This window comes from Solea senegalensis, linkage group LG19 (genome assembly GCF_019176455.1).
Source record: "Solea senegalensis isolate Sse05_10M linkage group LG19, IFAPA_SoseM_1, whole genome shotgun sequence".
Classification (NCBI taxonomy): Eukaryota; Metazoa; Chordata; class Actinopteri; order Pleuronectiformes; family Soleidae; genus Solea; species Solea senegalensis.
Genome location: NC_058038.1, coordinates 20,241,242 through 20,262,708, shown reverse-complemented (window position 1 = coordinate 20,262,708; position 21,467 = coordinate 20,241,242). Strand labels below are relative to the sequence as shown.

The following is a 21,467-nucleotide window of genomic DNA, read 5'->3' as shown; positions in this document are numbered from 1 at the left end:
TCCTTTAGCTCGTTACGGCAACAATAAACCGCGGCTCTTTATTCACACACTGCAGGTGATACACAGTCTCTCTTATTATTGTGCGGCTCTCACACTAAGAGCAATAACTCCAAAGATATTGTCTCAATAAAGCAAGCACATCCACTTTTCTATGTTGATAAGAACATTAAAATGAGAACAAATAATGGGACACAAAGAAATCAAGGGACATTTAGAATAGATAATAATGCGATTAATCACGAGTTAACGATGACATTAATGCGATTAATCGCGAGTTAGCTATGACATGAATGCGATTAATCGCGAGTTAACGATGACATTAATGCGATTAATCGCGAGTTAGCTATGACATGAATGCGATTAATCGCGAGTTAACGATGACATGAATGCGATTAATCGCGAGTTAACGATGACATTGATGCGATTAATCGCGAGTTAACGATGACATTGATGCGATTAACCACGAGTTGGTTTTAAAGCTTGTTCCATTGATCATCATCATTTGTTATATTAAGTGAGTTAGTGAAGTACATGCTGATCCATGCGTCTGTGCTACTGTGTTGTCCAGGATGAGGAGGCAGCGCTGTCGGATGGTGAAGAGGTGGTTTATGAGGGCAGCGTGCGTCAGTTCCTCCTGGAGTATAAAGCGTGGCAGGACAACATTCAGCTGGTCTTATTCACTGTGGTCCAGGCCAGCGGGCAGCCTCGCAACCACGAGCAGCTGGAACTACTGGAGGAGATTCCTGTGACTCTGAAGGAGCTGCACTCCCAGAGCCAGAGGTACGCCCATTCACACCTGTACAGTCTGTCCTATCTCACTGTAAGTCTAACCCATGCATTCATTGTGTGTGTGCTTCTCTACAGTGTGTATAATGGCCTGGTGGGCTTTGCCTCTCCACTGGTGACGGACCGAGAAATTGAATGTGCCAGTCCAGTTTCTGCAGCACAGACCAGTTTTGCAGCAGGTATGACGTCACATACACATTCACACAATCTTTGTGACTTTACACAACCACGGTGACGTCATAAACCTAAATACTACGAGAACAATTCTGCCGCAGTGAGAGCCATCTAGACTCAGACACACACATGCAAACAGACTCACAAATACCGTTTCAGGTCCTTACACGCTGTCTCTGTGTGGACAGAACTGCTCTCCAGCAGTAAAAGTATGTGTATTCACCTTTTTTCCACCGGACATTTTGGCCAGTGACATTTTTTTGCCGGCCCAGTTCACGTGACAGCGGCCAAAAGCCGGCGTAAAGCGGCTCACTAGAACCCTGGTGCAGACATGACAGCTGCCTTTGTGACTCAGATCAGCAGCTGGATTTCGGTTTCCATAAATCATCTTGTACCACTGCAGCAGCAGAGAGAACACCAGGTACTTTATTTAGGACGTTTAAAGTGCTGTGATGAAGGCAATCTCCATGCAAACAAATGTGATCTGTGCTCTAAATCACAAGTTTGTCAAGTCAACTTTCTAAGACTGAACTGTTTTAGAAGTTCAGGTACACTGGCCGTGTGTGTGTGTGTCCTAACCCTCACTGAATATTAACCTTAGGTTACCTGAAGCTCACCAACCCTGCACTGAATTGTGAGATGGTTCTAAACTGTGTGTTTGTGTGCGTGTCTCATGTGCTTTGACTTCAGCTGTGAGGTGCAGCGGGGTGAAGACCCAGCCTGAGTCCATGTCCCAGAATGCACGCAAGGCTCTGCCGCGTAACCTTGGAACGCCCACTGACACCCCGCCCAGCACCCTGCTGATGAACAGCAAAGGCCTCAACCCCAGCCCCAAGAGAGCCGTACGAGACCCCAAAACTGGACGAGGTACTGGACCCAGCTTTCCTGACCCACCCTTGAACATAGACCGTAGATTTGAAATTTGAAACGGCAAATATGTGATAAAAGATCACAATTCAAAGTAAACATTATTCATTATTATACAGGCTAATGTTGACTTATCTCCATTATGTGCTTCAGTGTTCAGAGGCATTTTATCACCATTCTAACTCATGAGGAAATCCCAGAGTTCACCTGTGTCACTTTTGTCCTCTCTACACATAAACATCCACTTTGAGCTGAGATGCTGCACAAACCTATTTTAAACATAAAAATAATACATTGTGGGTCATCGTTTAATTCTGTTCTCATCTCACTGAATTATTATTATTAGTATTATTATTATTATCATTATCATCATATTATTATTACCATTATTATTGTCGTTATCATTATTATGATTATTATTCAATTCAATGTTATTTGTATAGCGCCAAATCATAACATACATGATCTCAAGGCACTGTACATAGACAACATCAAGGAGAGCAGAGAAACACAACAGTTCACACAATGAGCAAACACTAGGCATCAGTGGAGAGAAAAAACTCTGACAGAACCAGGCTCAGAGGTGTGCGGTCATCTGCCTCGACCGGTTGGGGTGAAAGGAATAATGGGGGACAGTGGAGAGGTGGGGGACAGAAAATGGGGGGAGAGAAAGGACAAGAGGGAGATGAGGGAGAGACCAGGAGCAGATACACAACAACTGTATCAGGTTACAAGTTTATACAGTTACTGATATCGACTTTTAATTATAAAATAATAATAATGGTGACGATGAGCGTAGCCTCGAAAACTGGATCTTGATCCTGCAACCTGCATGATGAGAATACAGAGAGAGAGAGAGGGAAGGAAGGAAAGACACAAACTAGGGAGAGAAAGAGACAAGGTTAATGACATATAAAAAGTCATAATCAAATGCTGAGTGTGAGAGAGTGAATGTGCAGTTTAGTTCTATAGCAGCAGAACTAAGAGATGGTTTAGGTTTCCCTGAACCAGCTCTAACTATAAGCTTTATCAAAAAGGAAAGTTTTAAGTTTAACTTTAAATACAGAGAGAGGCTCCGCCTCCCGAACTATCATTGGAAGCTGGTTCCACAGGAGAGGAGGAGCCTGGTAACTAAAGGCTCTGCCTCCCATTCTACTCTTACAGACTCTGGGAACCACAAGTAAACCTGTATTTTGTGACCTAAGTGGTCTATTAGGGTGATAGGGTAAGACTAGGTCTTTCAGGTATGAAGGGGCCTGACCATTAAGTGCTTTGTACATTATTATTGTTATTATTACTATTGTTATTATCATTATTATTACGATTGTTATTATTATTATTACGATTGTTATTATTATTATCATTATTATATTACCATTATTATTATTATATTATTACCATTATATCATTATTATATTACTATTGTTATTATCATTATTGTGATTATTATCATTATTATATTACCATTATTATCGTTATTATTATCATTATTATTATTATTATTATTATTATTATGGATTTTAGGCGTATACTGAGAGAATGATACTGAGGCTCCCTCACTGTGTGTCACAGCTGTTCAGGAGAGGAACTCGTATGCCGTCAGTGTGTGGAAGAGAGTGAAGGCCAAGCTGGAAGGAAGAGACATTGATCCCAACAGGAGGATGAGTGTCACAGAGCAGGTAACGCCCACCACAGCCTCATCCTTCTCTTCAAATACAGGGGTGTAAACAGGCCGAGCTTTTCCTCTTCCTCACATACACTTCACAGACTGTTAAAACTCTCATTATTATTATTATTTAATTTACTCTTTGTCTGATTTTCTATACACAGTAGAACAGTATTTCTGATTTTGCTCCATCAGAGGAAGCTTGTGTACCACTGGTGGTACACGTACCACAGTCTGAGAACCATGGCCTGAGCGTGTCCTGTAAATGAATTTAAATCTCCTTCAGACTGTAGAAGTGATTGTGCACTAGTTGATGACCGTTACCTCAAATCAACATAACGCCACAAGCTCCGCCCCCACAGCACCCTCTGCTGGACAACTTGATAATTACTTAATACTTTACTTTGATGGCAGTTATAGGATGTTTAAAGGGGACATATTATGCAAAATCAACTCTTTAACCATTTCAGTGCTTATATTTGGGACTCTGGAGGCCCTACCAGTCGCCAAAGTGTGGAAAAAGAATACTCAGTCAGGTTTTCGTGGTCCCCCTTAGTGTAAGTATAGGCCATTAAACACTCCATGTTGAATTCCCTGCGCTTATGACGGCAGCATGCGTATAAAGGGACCATGCACCAAAACTGAGCGTTCTGAAAGGGGCGGGTTTAGCAGGGTTATTGAACTGCTATGATGCTTCATCCTTATGGTATTTTGACCAAAGCATGTCACTGACATGTTCATTAGGACACCAGGGAACTATTTTAATGGGGGAAATGGGGTCTAATATGTCCCCTTTAAGTTGAACAGGTTTCCAGCTGCACAGTGTGCTTAAGTGTTCTACATGAGTGTTTTTAATGATGCACCAAATATCACAGTGTGTGTGTGTGTGTGGGGCATTCTGTTGCTTTTGACACTAAGTATCCGTTTGTTTTAACTCATCTTTTTTTTTTACTGATGTTACAAATAAACATTTGACTTTTATGGATTTTGATTAAAAAATTTTTATTTTTGTTTCCGTCCTCTAGAGGGCGTCAAATGCTCACTGTGAGTGTATCATAATAGGATTTTGGTGAAAATCTCTTAATCATAAACAAGAAAATTAGTATGAAAACTGAACTAAATGAATATTGTAGTATTGTATAAGTATAAGTATTGTACTTATTGTTTTTCCAAATCAAACAATTGAGACCGAGAATGTAAACAGCAAATAAATCACACTCAGACAATGAGTGAATTGTGATGAGCATTGATATGAGACACAGAGGAACTCAGAAACCCTCACATGACACTGATGTGGACTTTACTCTTTATTAAAGATCTTTGACAGTAAGATGTGTGACGGGAGAGAAAGTGGGCTGAGCTTGTGTCCTGCTGTTTGCTTCCAGGTGGACTTTGTCATCAAAGAGGCCACTAACATGGACAACCTGGCCCAGCTGTACGAGGGCTGGACTGCCTGGGTGTGAACACTATCCTGCTTCATGTCTTTGGTCCAGCGAAGGCTTGGAGATCCACCAGAGTCCAGCGGGTCTGGGGTGTCGGAACAGCAGCACCGGGCCACACTGGGGGGGAGGAAATGGGAAGCGGATGCTTAGTCTGCCCTCCCACACTCCTGGGCACCCAAACTGGGGCAGCGACTTCGCAGCTCCGCTGCATCCACACTCCCCCAACCATCGGCGATCGGGCTAACACAACGCTTAGTGGGCCTGCGGGCCCTGCCTCCCTTTCTTAGGGGTTTGATCGAGCAAAGCAGCGTGGAGTGGGGAGGGGGGAAGGAGGGCAAAGGCCTCCTCCCCCTTGACTTGGAGATCCCTTCCCCCCTCACCTGCATAGCTCACGATCAAGTTGTACCCATAAACATCCCTGCTTCCTGCTGAGGCGATCAGACTCCACCTGCAGGATGAGCAGGGTGAAGCAGGCCGTGAGCGCTTCCCCTCTGAAGCACGCGGGTCTTCACCGGGGAGATGGATGGGGTGTTTCACAGCCACACCTCTTTTCTCTTAACCTTTTTTTTTTTTTTCCCCTCAGCGCCTGTGATTCTGTGTGATTGGTCAGCGAGTGACACGGATGAGCGGGAATGTTTGAATCAGAGGAAATTAAAGTGGAAATGAATCAAACTGTTCTTTGGTTGATGGAGAGGGAAGTGATGTCACAGATGAAACCATGATGCAGACTTTGTTTTTGTCTCGTGGATAATTGTGAGGAGGAGGAGGAGGAGGAGGAGGCGTGACTCTTGTTGTTCTGTCGTGCAGTGAAACTCTTCAGTGTCTTCCTCTGTAGACGCAGCTGAGGAAAAGACTTTTGCTTTGGTTGATTTGCCTCGTCTCGCTGTCCGTCGCTCACCTCGTGTAAAATCACTCCCAAAACCCTGATGCTTGCGTTTTATTAATCCTGACCTTCTAGTTTTACATTTTTAGTGGGAGAAATTATTGTTTTGTTTGGTGAAGGTGCAAAATGTTCATTCTTAAAGCTTTTAGTGGATTTTGTTGGATGCCAAATAAACATGGGATTGAAAAGTGTTGCAGTTTATTAATGAATCTTTTATGATTGTTTTTTTAAACAAACAAATTCTTAACCACACGCATTAGTGATGACCGACGACGTGTCCTAAACCAAGCACTTAGCTTTAGACTGTCCCATTGTCTCTTTATTGTAAACACATTGAACCTATTTGGTTCAGTTTAGCGTCTGCGTGAGTTTGAAATGATGATGACTGTGTGAGTGTGAGAGGAAGCATGTTTGTTATCTCCCCGTCTCAGACCCTTGTTGTTGTTCTGTGATGTGAAGAAGGAACATCACAAGATTATTATGATGGTTAAAAACAGGTGGTTACTGAGTGCCACCGAGTGACTCGACCCGGTCCCAAACCATCCTGAACTGTGTCTACAGCGTCATGGTACCTTTGCACAATGACGTCACTCAACGCACAGCTGTCTGTCTGTCTGTCTGTCTGTCCGTCCATCCGTCCCAGGTCTTTGATATATTCATTGCAGGCATCGAGGAAAATCCCATAATCACCCCTTAATACTGCTGTACTCAGGCCAGTGAAGACATTCAGGCGGGTCTGGACTGTGGGTCTGGGCTGAAGCGGGTCTGGGCAGCACAGTTGAGTCTGAGTTAAACATTCACAAAGTAATGATTAGAAATCCGAGGTCATGCTGGACGACGACCTCCAGCAGATTAATGATTACACCTCTCAGCCTGTGCTGTGACAGAGTGACCCCCTCAGTGTTTGTGAGTGAGTGAACAATCATGTCAGGACAGCGCGTGTGTGTGTCGGACTTTGAAGACGAAGCCAGAAAAGTTCTTCCTAAATCTGTGTTTGATTATTACCGATCAGGAGCTGACCAACAACACACACTGACTGACAATGTGGCTGCTTTCAACAGGTAGACACACACACACACACACACACACACACACACACACACACACACACACACACACCAGGGGTGTCGAATGTATAGCCCACGAGCCAGAACTGGCCCACCAGAGAGTCTGATCCTGCCTGCAAGATGAATTTGTAAATATCTCACAAAATACTATATTTGTACTTCTTTATAGCTCCAGTGTGACGTGTAAGTGGTACATTTGTAAAAATATACTTCATTAAATGTAAAATTAAGGAAAGAAATTTCTTGTAGCTCTAAGGTTATTATTTCACTGGTCCGGTCCTCGTGAGATGGTCTGAATGTCTTCTGAAGCGTTTCATCATTCCCACAGTCAGCTGACAAACAACAAAACAAACAAAATCACTCTTTCAAACTAAAACAAGGGTTTGACAAAGTACAGAAATGTGACGAGACTGTGAAGCAAAGACAAAGACATTCTGTCTCTCTGGTACAAGACAGACAAACATGCAGGAAAACGCGAGGGCAAGGAGAAGTTCCCTGAAACGAGAGGAAAGAGACATTTCAAAATAAAACCGGAACCAGACTGTGAGACCATTCATTCATTCATAAATGTATTTATTCATTCATTCATTCATGTACCGTGATGCTTTCTGACTGAGAAATGCTGCCATTATAGTATTAGCGTAACCACTGCTGTTCTGGCCTGTGTGTGTGCAGGTGGCATCTTCTCCCTCGCGTGTTGAGGGACGTGTCCACGGTGGACATGAGTGTCTCTGTGCTCGGTCACAGGCTCAGCATGCCTGTGTGTGTCGCTGCCACAGCGATGCAGAGGATGGCTCATCCAGAGGGAGAGACAGCGACAGCGAGAGGTGCACACACTTCATGAAGACTGTCATCCCTAATCTTAATCATAACCAGTTGTCTAACCTTAACCACAATTCAAATCTTAGTTGTCTAAGTATAGTAAGTAAACCACAGACCGTGTTCAGTTTAGAACAGTATCTCAGAGCAGTCAAAGCTCTGTGATCTCTGGCGCCCCCCTGAGGTGGTTTATTTATTTATTTATATGTTTACTTCGGTCATGACATTTAGATCACTCATCACACAACAGTGCAGTTCACACAATACACATAACCGAAAGCAAAAGCTTATCTAGTCCCGCCCCAATTATCATCATACATTTCATTTTTTAGTTTTTATTTTTTTATGACATTCGACAAAGAAAACATGTTTCAGCATCAAGTAGCACTCAGAGATCTAGTCTAGCTCTAGACAGTCGAATCAGACTCCATGTGTGTCTGTACATGTGTCCATGATGAGTGACAGTCTCGACTTGTTGCCTGGCATATTCAACTTCCCAAAAGTCACAAAATAATCCAATCAATAGAGTCAATGCATCTTTGTTTTTTTTCTTTCCCTTCAGTCATCCATCTCATCCGTAGGATCGCTTTGCTAACTGTACACGACAAAGTTACAGCAGCTGTTTACAAACAGGGACGAGTTAATGCTCCAAGTCTTTCCACGTGTGGTATTATGTGTGTACCCAGCATGCCGAGCTGTGGGAACAGGGATGATGTTGAGCTCTTGGGCCACGTCCACCATCGAGGAAGTCATGTCAGCAATGACGAGCTCAGCAGGCGGAGCGGTCCTGTGGCTGCAGCTCTACATCTACAAGGACCGAGAGCTCACACTGTCACTGGTACGCCGTGCAGAAGAGGCGGGCTATAAGGCCATCTTTGTTACCGTGGATACGCCCTACTTAGGGAGAAGACTGGATGACATGAGGAACCGTTTTAAACTCCCCTCACACCTGAGGTAACGAGCCAACAACAGCTACAGCATGACCTACTCCAACATGATGACAACACTGTGTGTGTGTGTGTGTGCGTGCGTGCGTGCGTGCGTGCGTGCGTGCGTGCGCAGTATGTCTAACTTTACATCAGCCTCCCTGGCGTTCTCTGAGGGAAACTATGGCGACGACAGTGGTTTGGCTGTTTATGTGGCTAAAGCCATCGATCCCACTCTCTGCTGGGACGACATCACCTGGCTGAAGAAACACACACATCTACCTGTGATTGTCAAAGGAATCCTGAATGGTACACACACACACACACAGCATTGGTACCGGCCTCTTACCTTAAACATTACAACTTGATGCTCAACCTAAAACGAATCCTAAGAAACCCTAACCCCAAATCCAGGTCTAATATCTTTTCGAATGAAGTTGTAAATTTACAAGAATAAAGTTGTAATATTCAAAGCTGTTGTTGTAGAAGAGGAGAGTTGTTAAAATGAGGCTGTGGAGCACCTGGTGGAATTGTACTTCAGAATAGTTTTCACAAACAAGGAGAGTCTTCATCTTTGGACACATCACATCAGCGTCACATTGTCACAAGTATATGCAAGAACATGCATCTTTTCTGCTTTTCCTCAAGTCTAAGAGATCCGTTTTCTTGCTCTCTACTAAAACAACAACAAGTGTTGGAATATCACCACTTTAATCTCGTTAATAGTTCATCTCAGTGGTCATGTGTGTAAATACAGAACATGTATCACCCTTTTAATGGATGTGTGTGTGTGGCCAGGTGAGGATGCTGTCCAGGCCGTGAACCGTGGGGTCAGTGGAATCCTCGTGTCCAATCACGGAGCGCGGCAACTGGATGGAGTTCCTGCCACGGTGTTTTTGTCTTATCTTTTTTTTGTGAAACATCAGAAATGTGATATTGTTACAAAGTGATGGTTTAACATGGAATCACAAAGTATCTGTAGAATAGTTTTAATCCTTAAAGTGCACTTGTATGAGACACTGCACTCTCATTAAAAACATGACACTTAATAAGAGACTCATCTCATAAATGTGACACTTCCTGTTAGCATAACTGTTAGCAAAGATGGCGGACACTCTTTACATTACACGTAACAAAGAAAAGAATGAAGATATTTCTCGACTCTGGGGAAACTGAGGTTTTTCAAAAATACTTCATCTATTCTAGTAGAACTTGAAGTTCTAAAACATTATGTGTAGTTTTGTGATTTTCCTTCATTAGGGTTAAGTTTATCTAAGTGACACAAACTTACCACAGGAGGCAGCAGTAGACCAGCAGCTCCTGTGATGGACTTGTGTTCATTACGTTTGTGTAAAAAAAGTTATAAATGATCAAAGATGACTTCAATAAGAACATTAAACATAACATGACAGGAGTTATTTGCTTCTGAGGAAAAACTAGTTGTACTTGTGTATTTATCTGTGTCGTGTGCATAGCTGGACGTGCTGGAGGAGGTGGTGAAGTCAGTGGACGGTCGATGTGAAGTCTACATGGACGGAGGAGTGAGACGGGGGACAGACGTCCTCAAGGCCTTAGCTCTGGGAGCGAAGGCTGTGTTCATCGGTCGACCGGTGCTGTGGGGCCTTTCCTGTCAGGTGACACGTTACACGTCACACAGCTGCACGTGTGTGTGTGTGTGTGTGTGTGTGTGTGCACGTGCACGTGTGCACGTGTGCGCGTGTGTGTTGCGTCTAAAACAAAATCAAGACAGGTTCATGCAGCCATGCTGTGACTCGCACAATAATGCATAGCAAAATAAAAAATGCATAGGAAAATGTCAAAGTTCAAAGTAAGTTCTGGGCCTTAGAAAACAAAAAATACCAGTTTTTCTCTATAGTTGTGATTCTTGAAGTGTAACATTTTTGAAAAACCTAATTTAAGTTTGATATTTGAATTCACTTTCCATGGATTTGAAATTTTAGAATGTCAACATTTTGTTCATCAATTTACACGAAACAGAACAATTACCAATGTACGTTTTAATGTATCAGCTGACTATATACTACTGCACTATTAACAGCTGTGAACGTGTGTGTGTGTGTGTGTGTGTGTGTGTGTGTGTGTGTGTGTGTGTGTGTGTGCAGGGGGAGCAGGGAGTGACTAAGGTCCTTGAACTTGTAAAAGAGGAGCTGCGACTGGCTATGGCACTGTCAGGTAACGCACACAACACTTCACATTCTGTACATTGAACTGTTTCCTTGGACTCATGCTTGAAATATACGTGTGTGTAGGTTGTCGCAGTGTATCTGAGGTGAGCAGGTCTCTGGTCAGGAGAACTGAGTTCAGCTCCAGGATGTAAAAGAAGAATCTGCAGCTGATCCCTTGTTGATATGTCACGTAGTGGATTGTAGAAGTTTTGTTTTTCAACTTCCTGTCTTATGGTCTGCATGTATACAACACTCTTGTAGTCTTCATGACCATTCAACCATTCACACCATTCACTCACACATGTAGGCATGCAGATTAACCCTCAACCTTCCAAATTAAACTGTATCCACCACTGATAGAGCATCGCACTGTATTATCTGTCCTTTACTAACAACTCTGCCTCATGATTCTGATGATGACGGTTTTCAATGCTTTCACACAAAATGCATTCAATGACCACATGTACACACAAGTTTTAAAATGCAAATGCTCTGTTTACACACACACACACACACACACGCACTCAACACAAGATGATGCCAAGTTTATATAGAAATATATAGAAAATGATATTATATCCAGATATTATTTATATGTCACCCATCTTTACCTTTAAGCTTGACAGACAGTTAAATATATGTGTATGTATATATACATATTTAATTAATATTGTGATATATCACAATATTGAATATTTTAATAAGATTGTTCCCATATTGTGCAGCTCGTGTCGGATCAGACGTCATCTGTTATGGGAAATATTCAGAAAATAACTGCAACATTTTGTCACATTTAGCTTCAAACAATGTTTGAAAAAGTGGTGTGAATTATTTCACACCACTTGAGTCTTTAGCACATTTACAACAATATGTGTTCACTTGTAAATGTATTAAATAGTTAAATCTGAATATTCAAGACTGAAGATATTTATTGTCATATGTTCAGTTAAGACAGACTGTCACTGCACAATGAAATTCTTGATTTGCACGTTGCCCATAGAAATGTTTTTATATAAACACAGTATCAGAAAAATATAATTTAAACAACAAAAAAACTATAATAGAATAAAATGTAAGCTAATGTACAGAATATTTAAACTTAGACTAAACATTTGACTAGTATAAAATGTTAAAAACAGCAATAGAATCTTAAAACAGATCTATAGTTAGGCAAGAAGTCGGAAAATATTGCACGATTATTTAACGAGTTTTTTAACAGCTGCAGTGTGTGTGTGTGTGTGAAGTGATGTCGGCAATTCAGTGAGGTAGGGGTGTAGTAATGAATTTATATATATATATATATATATATATATATATATATATATATATATATATATATATATATATATATATACATACACATATATATGTATATAATAAAAATATTAAATGTTACACCTAAATGTTATATGTTAAATCTAAATCTTTCGAGTCAGACTTAATATTTAGCCAATATACAAATTCACACTGCCGGTAACCGGAAGTACCACAATAAAAGCTCGAGGAGGTCAGGCTGTGTTTATAGAATCAAATAACGAATTAAAACCACCTTGGCAGGAGAAATAAACACTTGAACATACATTATTGTGATAATAACTACCTAAAATAACAGAAACCATGTTCAGAGGTGTTCTCGCTCCGTCTGTTTTACCAAGTATGCATCGGGTCTGGCGGAACGGGAGTATTTGTTGTCGCTACCCGGACGACTTCTGGGGTTGCACTGAGCCATGTTTGTTTTGCAATAGTAGGCGGTGGGATGTGGGTCAGGGGTCAGGGGTCAGGTTACGTGTGTGTCCCCGTGTGTCCCCGCGTGTCCCCGCGTCCCCGCAGCTGTCACTGCAGTGGTTATTTCGGAGGCGCAGAGAGTCGCTGAGGCGTCACTGGACCTTTCTCTGTCACCAGCTCCGCTCCGTTCACAGGTAACGCAAACAGTGTTCCGCTAACGGCGTAGCTGAACTCTGTGAATGTATAACCACATGCTCTGTCTACTGTAATGTCCATATAGTGTCAAACTGGATTTAAAATGCAGCTTTTATCAGTGTCTCATATACCTTTGTGTTAGTCAGACAGAGGCGTTTCAAGGTAGTTTGGGGTCCCAGGCCAAAGGGGCCCTCGAGGCCCTACATAAACCAGCACGACTCATCTCTATCACTTGACTTTACTTTTGCATAAGGGACCGTACCTGGTACATGATACTTTTTTTGTTTGTCTGTAATACTGTTATAAAATTATTAGACATTCACTTAAAATCATTGTGTTGTTGAATGTTTTACGTTCAACATTAAATCGTGTATATAAACTTTAAAGTTTTAAGTTCATATTCTGTTTTTATTTCTGGCTCTTTTTTTTATATTAATAGTTTAATGTGTTTTTTGTGAAGTACACATTATTTCATATCAAAACAAACACTTTTACTGAAATTCTATGACATATCATGTGATATCATGATTGAATATTTCCCACCCCCTACTGAACCTACTGTTGTTATGTTTCCTGTTTGTTTTCTTTGAAATCTTTGAAAAATAGTTAGAATTCGTTTTTTCCACCATGTTAGATGCTCATTGGCCCCCAGTTCATTTGGGTTTGACACTCCTGATTCCTCAGATGATGTGCATGGGGCCGTGTTAGTCAGATTACCGGCATCTATTAGTCATTTTATTAATGTAAAACGTGTGTGTGCGTGTGTGTGCGCTCAGTCTCCTCAGGTGCTCACAGCAGATGTTTTTCTGACCATGATTGATGAGCCATGGACCACATCACCTTTCATTATGATACAGTGCTGTCAGACGTCCACATGCTTCTGTCTAAACCACGCCACCTCATGACACGCCTCAACCATGTTGGACAACCAGGTTTGTTCTGATCAAGTCAAAGTTTTCTGCTATGTTTTACATCACTAGTCATTTCTGTATCAGTTCTATACACATTTGAAGTGTAGTGGTTGAGTTTTAAACCTTCAAAGATTATAGTTGCAGTACAACGCGGTTACACATTATTCTTGGTATTGAACTGACGTGTCTGTTTTTTGTGTTTGCATCCGTCCAGTCTTCATCTCCAACTTCAAGATCTTGTCAGATGTTGAAAGGCTCGACAGCAGTGGCTCCGGGAAAAGATCAGCGGAGCAGAAATCTGTTAGCTCGAGGGAAGACTGTGAAAAAGACTCAAGTCCCACTCAGGAAAAAGACGGAGAGGAAGGAAATGAGGAGCCATGCTTGGATGAGGATGGAGACCTCGACATTACACGTAGGTATGACAAGGTTTTTGTTTTCTCATCAGTTAACACATGCTCGCCTCTAGTGTTGTGAAAATTGTGACGAAACATGGTCTTCAACAAACCTTTTTCCTGGTGGTTTTAAATGGTTCTTCTGTGACCATAACTACAATAAAACATATCATGCAACATTGTGGACGAATAACAACCAGACAGACTTGTAAATGTGGTTTACCAAATAGAAACTCGGCTAAAATGTCTCAGACAAAATAACGTTATCATTCCACACGACTACTGTTCAGTCCCAGGCTGTGTGTCCACACATGTCAGCTGTGATAGGAATGTTCATGCCATTCTGAAATATTCCCAAATTTTCCATGGCCAGTGCCATTTTTCTGTAACTTTTCTGTGACCTCTGTAACTGAACATATTTGACCCTGTGTTGGCCTGTATTCGGCCTTTCATATACTTTCATATACTGTCATATACTTTTTCCTGCTTTTCCTCAAATGGAGGCGATTCCGCGGTGAGGACGGTGGCCGTGACCTGGTCTGCCCCATCATTCTTAAACAGTCCAGTCCTGGACTGGAACATGAAGTGGAGAGTCCAGATGATGAGGACAAGTGCACCAAAGACATTATAAAGATCGGTAAGAAGAACCCAGTGTAATCTTATATTTCCACATGTTAACAGAAGCCTGCAGTGACATGAGCCAACCAAGCAGCGGCCAATCGAGTGGGTTTTTTTTAAACACAACAACTTAAACAAGTGACATGAATGACACACTTAGTGCTTCACTTTGAATATGAAAGTGTAAAATAAATCTGATCTCAGCGCCCTCTAAGGTGTAAATAATGACTATATTAATACTGGGCTCTACCAAGGGCCCCAATTCTAGAGTGGATCCCCAAAACATTTTTGGCACGTGAGCAAGGATGGATTACTGAGTGAGCCGACCGGGCCTCTGAACACATGCTGTAGTTGACTTACTTCTTAGTGAACGTCTCAGCAGTGATTTCATGCTTTTACAGAGCACACCATGGCGACTCCTCTGCAGGATGTTGGCAAGCAGGTCAGTTGTCATTCCTCTCCACTTGACTGTACACCATGTAAACATGTAGTCTAATTCTAACCACAAAGGGTTTATCTAATATTGAACTTCTCGTCTGACGTGTTATCCACACGGATCTTCATGGGTCCTTGAAACCCTTGAAATGCTTTGAATTAAGGTTTTTGGAAAATCCCCCTAAATAAACATGGATCAGTGAAAGTGTTTGATATTAAATAGATATTTTTAGTTAATTATCTCTGGCCGTCGATGTGCTTTTGTTTGTTACGACACCATCTTTTGTTGCTTGATGTATGTAGATTAGGAACAAATGTTCCTAAAAACCCGGATAACTACTCTATATTAGAGTGTAATTCCTTATCTAGTAACTTTTTATTTTTCTCACTATTGCACTGTATTGCTCTTTTTTAATCTTATTGTATTATATATTTTTTATTTCTTTTTTATTCTTATTCTTATTTTTTTCTATTCACTTTGTTTTTTTCACAACTGAGCTGTGGTGAATGTGTGTTTCCCCCCTGGGGGAGGAATAAAGTCAATTCAATTCAATTCAATTCAAAAAATGTCCTGGAAAGTCCTTCAAAAGGTGGAACCCTGCATCCAGCTTCAGCTTTAAGTGGCAAAACCCCTGATTTCAACTGGACTTGTATGATCAGTTTGTTTTATCTCTACATTACAGACAGAACTGCTCATGTTGTCACAATAACACGAGCGCCTAAAGATTCTCAGTCCGTGTGTGTGTGTGTGTGTGTAGTGTGTACACGTTCATGTGGGATTATTGTGTGTGTGTGTGTTGTTGTTTTGGATCAGGTGTGGCGAGGGGCGTTCCTCCTGGCTGACTTCATCCTCTCAGAGTCAGACTTGTTTAGAGGAGCTACAGTCCTCGAGCTGGGAGCAGGAACAGGCTTTACCAGCATCGTCATGGCAACCACTGCCAAAACGGTGTACTGCACAGGTATGACGGCGTTAGGGGAAGAACATGTCCTCTGTTGTTTCCTTTAATCATTAATAAAAACACCTAACGTTCTTCATCAATGAGGGCTGTGGAAAAATATGCTATGACTTTATTTATGTAGCACTTTTCAAAGGTTTTAATCCCAGTGTCTCACCACCACCAATAAAATAACATAGACTGTACATAGTTTCATAGAGAGCAGAGAAACACAACAGTTCACACAACCAGCAAACACTCGACCAGACTGCCTCCACCGGTCGGGGTGAAAGTGTTGAGACCAGAGCCAACACTGGAGTGATGTGGTCTCTCGCACACATGTAGAATTGTTCTTTGTTCATCTCTGTTGTTGCTCAGAATGTGTCTGGTTATTTTCCTTCTTATTTTTCCTTCTTATTTTAGAATCAGGTCATATTATTGGAGAATCTGTGATATGCCGTACACCTGATTCCATCATGTCCATTATTCAGACCTCTCGTTTCAAATGATTATTCAAATGTAAATCTATTGTTTCCTGTGTTAGAGCAAAGACCGAGCTCATGTATACATTTGACTGTTTTTGTTTGCCAGATGTGGGAGAAGACCTTCTGAGCATGTGCGAGAGAAATGTCTCATTCAACAGACGCATGACTGAGCTTACAGGTGAGATCACATCACATAAACTCGCTAAACCAAACAAGTTCAACCAAACAAGTTCAACTAAACTCGCTAAACCAAACAAGCTAAACCAAACAAGTCAAACTAAACTAGCCAAACCAAACAAGCTAAACCAAACAAGTCAAACTAAACTAGCCAAACCAAACAAGCTAAACCAAACAAGATAAACTAAACAAGCTGAACTTAACTAGCTAAACCAAACAAGATAAACAAAACTAAACCAAACAAGCTAAACCAAACAAGTTCAACTAAACTCGCTAAACCAAACAAGCTAAACCAAACAAGTCAAACTAAACTAGCCAAACCAAACAAGCTAAACCAAACAAGTCAAACTAAACTAGCCAAACCAAACAAGCTAAACCAAACAAGATAAACTAAACAAGCTGAACTTAACTAGCTAAACCAAACAAGTCAAACTAAACTAGCCAAACCAAACAAGCTAAACCAAACAAGTTAAACTAAACAAGCTGAACTTAACTAGCTAAACCAAACAAGATAAACTAAACAAGCTGCAAGCTAAACCAAACAAGATAAACTAAACAAGCTGAACTTAACTAGCTAAACCAAACAAGATAAACTAAACAAGCTGAACTTAACTAGCTAAACCAAACAAGATAAACTACACTAAATGCTGATTTCTTTGTTGTCATGTCTCCTCTGACCATCAGGCGGTGAGGTGCGAGTGAGACTGTTGGATTGGCTCCAGCATTCCCTTTGCACAGGTAAAACACACATACACAGGCTTTCTTTAGCCTAAATCCAGCCCTGGAAAAGCCCTTTAAACTGACACAATGCCCCCACACGGTCCAAATGTCCTCACAAAGAGGTTTATATGTTTTTCAGTGTGGGAGGAGTTTAGTGCGGCCATGATTTTCTCAGGAGAAGGAAACTGTGCCGGAATAATGACGCATTTGATCATGTGACTTGGAGCCTGGAGAAGGGACGGTGTTGTAATGTAATAACGTACAAATACTTTGTTACTGTACTTAAGTAGAATGTTCACATATCTTTACTTTACTTAATAAAGTTAAAGTTAAAATAAAGCTATCAATCGATCAATCTTGTGGTCCTGGTCCTGGCTGTTAACCGGTTAAAGCTCTATGTTTGTCTTCTAAGCTGAAAACGACAGAATGCTTTTCCTTTGTTCTTTTTCCCGCGGCGTCGCAAGCGTTCAAGTACTTTATACAAGACTACTGACAAGGGAGCATCCCGACTACATGGGGGGCTGCGCCCTTGTTCCCCGCTTTAGAGAAGCCCTGATGGGCCTCAAGTCATCAGCGGCAGCTTTGAATAATCACTGATCCAAACCACCAGATGTATAAAAAAGGTTTTTTCATGTCCTGAAGCAGAAGCTGATGTGGACTTCAGCTGGACAGAGGAGGAAGTGGCAGATGTGTATGACAACACTCTCTTCATCATTGCTGCTGATGGTAGGTCATTGACACTGCCTTTAAAACACTGCATGTCGCTGTCGCTGTGTGTGTGTGGGGGGATGACATGAGATGACATGAGATGACATGAGATGACATGAGATGACATGAGACAGTCCTTTATTAGTTTATCCCACAGTGGGGACATTTACATTGTCACAGCAGCAAAGACTGTAAAGATAATAAATAACAAACATCCATGTCCTCATTTGTGAAAGTATAATATATAGAGTCGAAAGATTTTTATAGAATGTATATATACACATACTCTATGTATATATGTCGATTAATTTCATAAGCGATTGATGATTGGATGACTGAATGAAGTGGTTGTTTTTGTCACTAAAATGAAAAATGTTTGATTGGTGTTTCCTCCTGAGGTCCACTTGAGGGATTTATTTATTTATTATATTTATTTGGGTCTGTCAGTAAAGAGGTTCTGACGTTTGATGCTGTGGTTTAGCAGCATCACATGATTGTACCTTAATCTGTGTCTATAAAAATAAGAGTTTTGATCGAAAAAGTCAAATGTTGAATTCATTTTTGTCTTCACAGTTATCTACGACGATGAACTGACAAGTGGCCTCTTTCGAACGCTGCATGGCCTCTGTAGTAACTTCAATCACACCTGCACCATCTTCATCTCCATAGAGAAACGGTATGATGTCCGTGGTGATCCGCGTCACTGCTGCTCTATACACCTCTATACACCATTATTACAGAGGACAACATGAGGAAGTGGCCACATAATTATTTTGGGCTGATCCTCGTTGTGGACCGATGGATGGATGGATGGATGGAATGAATGAAATGAAATGAAATAAGGAATTAATAAAAGTCGGCGATAAAACTCAGACACTATTATCTCTGGATAATAGTCTGTCGGTGCTTTCAGCCTCATGTGAAGGAGGAAATACTATTTGTTGGACACGTAGGACGACCTGGTCCTACGTGTCCAACTGGCTCACAGTAAAATAATGCAGAAAAACAAGGTCTATACACAAGAATGCTCCCTCAGTCAGGCCTGATAGTCTTGCTTGACTGAGCCTGTTTTCAGATGAATGATGCTGCATACAAATAACGTTAGAGCTTCTCTGATGAACAGTAACATTGACAACAACAAAAATCATTGTAAGTTGCAGCATAAGGACAGGATTATGATTGTAAGGTCTCATTTCAAACTTTCTAAAGGCTCTGATTTGACTGTTTCATTGGATTTCTTAATTCTAGAACTTTGCCTGAATACCTTAAAAGACTTTTTTCCGTTTTGTCACTTAAGGTTCCCCAAAGATTCAAGATCAGCATGTTCTGCAGAGTGTTTGCATTATGTGTGTTTGTGTGTGAGAAGTCACTTGTGTGTTTCCTGCTGTGTTTGTGTGTCTTTCCATACAAGGATGAACTTCACCCTGCGACACATGGATGTTTGCTGCGAAGCTTACACTTACTTCCGACGCTGTCTGTCCCAACTCCAGGACCTGGACGATGGACGATGCAGCTTTCGGGTCGAACAGCTCCCGTGTGACTTTGCACAATTTTTCATATATGAACGAATCGAGCAGCTGGTAATGGAAACACTCACACACATCCTTTGAGACTATCTATAGCCAAATATAATGCTATGGTAATAATATATAGAATAATATGATAATATTAATATACGCTTAATGTGCTACTGTATTATGAACTATGCTGTTAATAATATGATAATATTAATATGTGTGTAATGTCAGTACAGCATAGTATAACACCAAATAAATAAAACCTTTGTACTGAGTAATAATATCTGCTAACAGCAAAGCAGCAGGGTTATATTATAGTTATTATATATATATATATATCTATATCTATATCAAGACAAGATACATAAATATGACAACATTGAAGTATCAGTATCATGGTTGTGTTTGTTAATGTGCACTTTTGTGAATTTCTGCAGGAGCTGTGGAAGGTGACTGCCACTCCACGTCTGTCTGATGAAGTCTGCTCCAATCCTGAGCTGAAACCCTCACCTGGACTCTCCCGTGAGCAGCTCAACACAAACCCATGAGCTCTGGTTAACAGTAGAATGTTTAAAATGTCGAATCACCTGTTACTGACTAAAGTTGCAGTTTTAAATTGACTTGAATGAGACATTATTTATTGTTGGGTTTGATCCATGTTCATGTCACACGACCATGATGGATGTCTTTAACTTTGTTAATAATAATAATAATAATAATAATAATAATAATGATGGGTCATCTAGAGATGAATGTACGTACAGGATCTTGGATTAAACACAAGGTCAAATAAAACATTTGTTGTTGTTTTTTTACTTCAGCTGAGCTGTGAACAGAATGATGTCACTGCGATATTTGTTCTTACAAAAGTTAAAAGAGTGTTAAAAACACATAACAAAAGGAGGGGTTTGTCATAACGAGAACGGGTTAATGGAGTTTCCCGAGTTTGACACGCCGTGTCTAAATACATGACGAGAGCGTGGAGGGGGAAACGTGATCACAACAAGAAAGAGTGAGAGACTCTCTCTTCACAGTAAACCACCAGCAAGCGTTCTAAAGGTCCGGTTTTTTAAGGATACATTTGTGTGTCCTTCACGACTCAGGACATCCCATCCCCAAGTCTTTGTGCGACAGAGCTTTTTTTTTGTGACCTATTTTTACATCAACACAAGAACGGGTTTGATGGAGTCTGGAAATAATAGCAATACAAAAATAAGATATTTATCATATAATTAGATATTGAAGCTTTTTATCATTTAATATTGACAGGGACTTAAATCATTTCAACTAATTCTTCATATCCAATTATTGTATAAATAATAATAGTTTATTTCTGTACAAATTCTAGAAATGTTGCACACACATCAATGAGTGAGAGTGAGGTTGTCACTCATCCAGGGATAGAGACTGTTGTTGAATCAGTTCAGTTATATTTGTAAATCAGATTCCAGGTTAGAAACATGCTAGAGAAATGCTTTGTCAGGATTTGACATGTCACCATAAGGTCACTGGTTCAGGGCTAGGACAGGTCACTGATCTGCACCTAACGAGGACGTGTTAAATGCAGAAGACAAATTCACTGTCACTCATTCTAACCTCTCAGTGTACAGACCCGTGAGTTGTGTGTGCTGGACCGTCAGCTGGACTCTGACGAGGATCCAGACCCTCGGACCTAGTCCTGCTGGGAGGAATCGCGTCTACCATGGACTTCTGAGTCCAGCCTAACCCTAACACATGTGTTTGCCTTGTTTACTCCTGAGCTGTGCTCACTTCAGCAGATACTCCACCTTGTGGCCACAAGGAGAAAGCACACCTCTCTGTATGTGACAAACT

At 41.1% G+C, this 21,467-nt stretch overlaps 3 protein-coding genes across 9 annotated transcripts in view; all 3 read left to right on the top strand.

Moving 5' to 3' along the window:
* Positions 1-6,009, top strand: part of smg1 (SMG1 nonsense mediated mRNA decay associated PI3K related kinase) — a 50,548-nt gene extending 44,539 nt beyond the window's left edge. For both annotated transcript variants that reach the window (XM_044051578.1, XM_044051579.1), the window contains exons 60-64: positions 569-780; positions 865-965; positions 1,651-1,827; positions 3,400-3,506; positions 4,879-6,009. In XM_044051578.1, the coding sequence (XP_043907513.1) occupies positions 569-780; positions 865-965; positions 1,651-1,827; positions 3,400-3,506; positions 4,879-4,956 (675 nt within the window). In that variant the 3' untranslated portion in view covers positions 4,957-6,009. The remainder of the gene's footprint in view (positions 1-568; positions 781-864; positions 966-1,650; positions 1,828-3,399; positions 3,507-4,878) is intronic.
* A 70-nt stretch (positions 6,010-6,079) lies between these two features.
* Positions 6,080-11,175, top strand: hao1 (hydroxyacid oxidase (glycolate oxidase) 1). The gene is made up of 8 exons (XM_044051576.1): positions 6,080-6,879; positions 7,561-7,712; positions 8,391-8,658; positions 8,767-8,939; positions 9,429-9,520; positions 10,106-10,264; positions 10,754-10,823; positions 10,901-11,175. The coding sequence occupies exons 1-8, from the start codon at positions 6,743-6,745 to the stop codon at positions 10,966-10,968; spliced, it is 1,119 nt and encodes a 372-aa protein (XP_043907511.1). The 5' UTR covers positions 6,080-6,742; the 3' UTR covers positions 10,969-11,175.
* Positions 11,176-12,540: 1,365 nt separating this feature from the next.
* mettl22 (methyltransferase 22, Kin17 lysine) lies at positions 12,541-20,429 on the top strand. Of its 6 annotated transcripts, none has more exons than XM_044051753.1 (13): positions 12,541-12,735; positions 12,883-13,001; positions 13,513-13,668; positions 13,862-14,063; positions 14,540-14,676; positions 15,059-15,099; positions 15,907-16,051; positions 16,619-16,690; positions 17,374-17,427; positions 18,052-18,135; positions 18,691-18,793; positions 19,529-19,697; positions 20,072-20,429. In XM_044051753.1, exons 3-13 carry the CDS (start codon positions 13,563-13,565, stop codon positions 20,180-20,182), a joined length of 1,224 nt encoding a protein of 407 aa, XP_043907688.1. In that variant the 5' UTR covers positions 12,541-12,735; positions 12,883-13,001; positions 13,513-13,562; the 3' UTR covers positions 20,183-20,429. The 6 variants fall into 6 exon arrangements, with proteins under 6 accessions (XP_043907688.1, XP_043907689.1, XP_043907691.1 ...); XM_044051754.1 differs by having other exon boundaries at positions 12,879-13,001; XM_044051756.1 differs by lacking the exon at positions 12,883-13,001 and having other exon boundaries at positions 14,543-14,676.
* The last annotated feature ends 1,038 nt before the right edge of the window (positions 20,430-21,467 follow it).

Coding starts and splice junctions, on each gene's coding strand:
- hao1 (XM_044051576.1), top strand. CDS start 6,743: ATGTCAGGACAGCGCGTGTGTGTGTCGGACTTTGAAGACGAAGCCAGA. Junction 7,713..8,390: donor AGAGACAGCGACAGCGAGAG/GTGCACACACTT, acceptor GTGTGTACCCAG/CATGCCGAGCTGTGGGAACA. Junction 10,265..10,753: donor TGTGGGGCCTTTCCTGTCAG/GTGACACGTTAC, acceptor GTGTGTGTGCAG/GGGGAGCAGGGAGTGACTAA.
- mettl22 (XM_044051752.1), top strand. CDS start 13,563: ATGGACCACATCACCTTTCATTATGATACAGTGCTGTCAGACGTCCAC. Junction 13,669..13,861: donor CAACCATGTTGGACAACCAG/GTTTGTTCTGAT, acceptor GCATCCGTCCAG/TCTTCATCTCCAACTTCAAG. Junction 14,064..14,539: donor GACCTCGACATTACACGTAG/GTATGACAAGGT, acceptor TTTCCTCAAATG/GAGGCGATTCCGCGGTGAGG.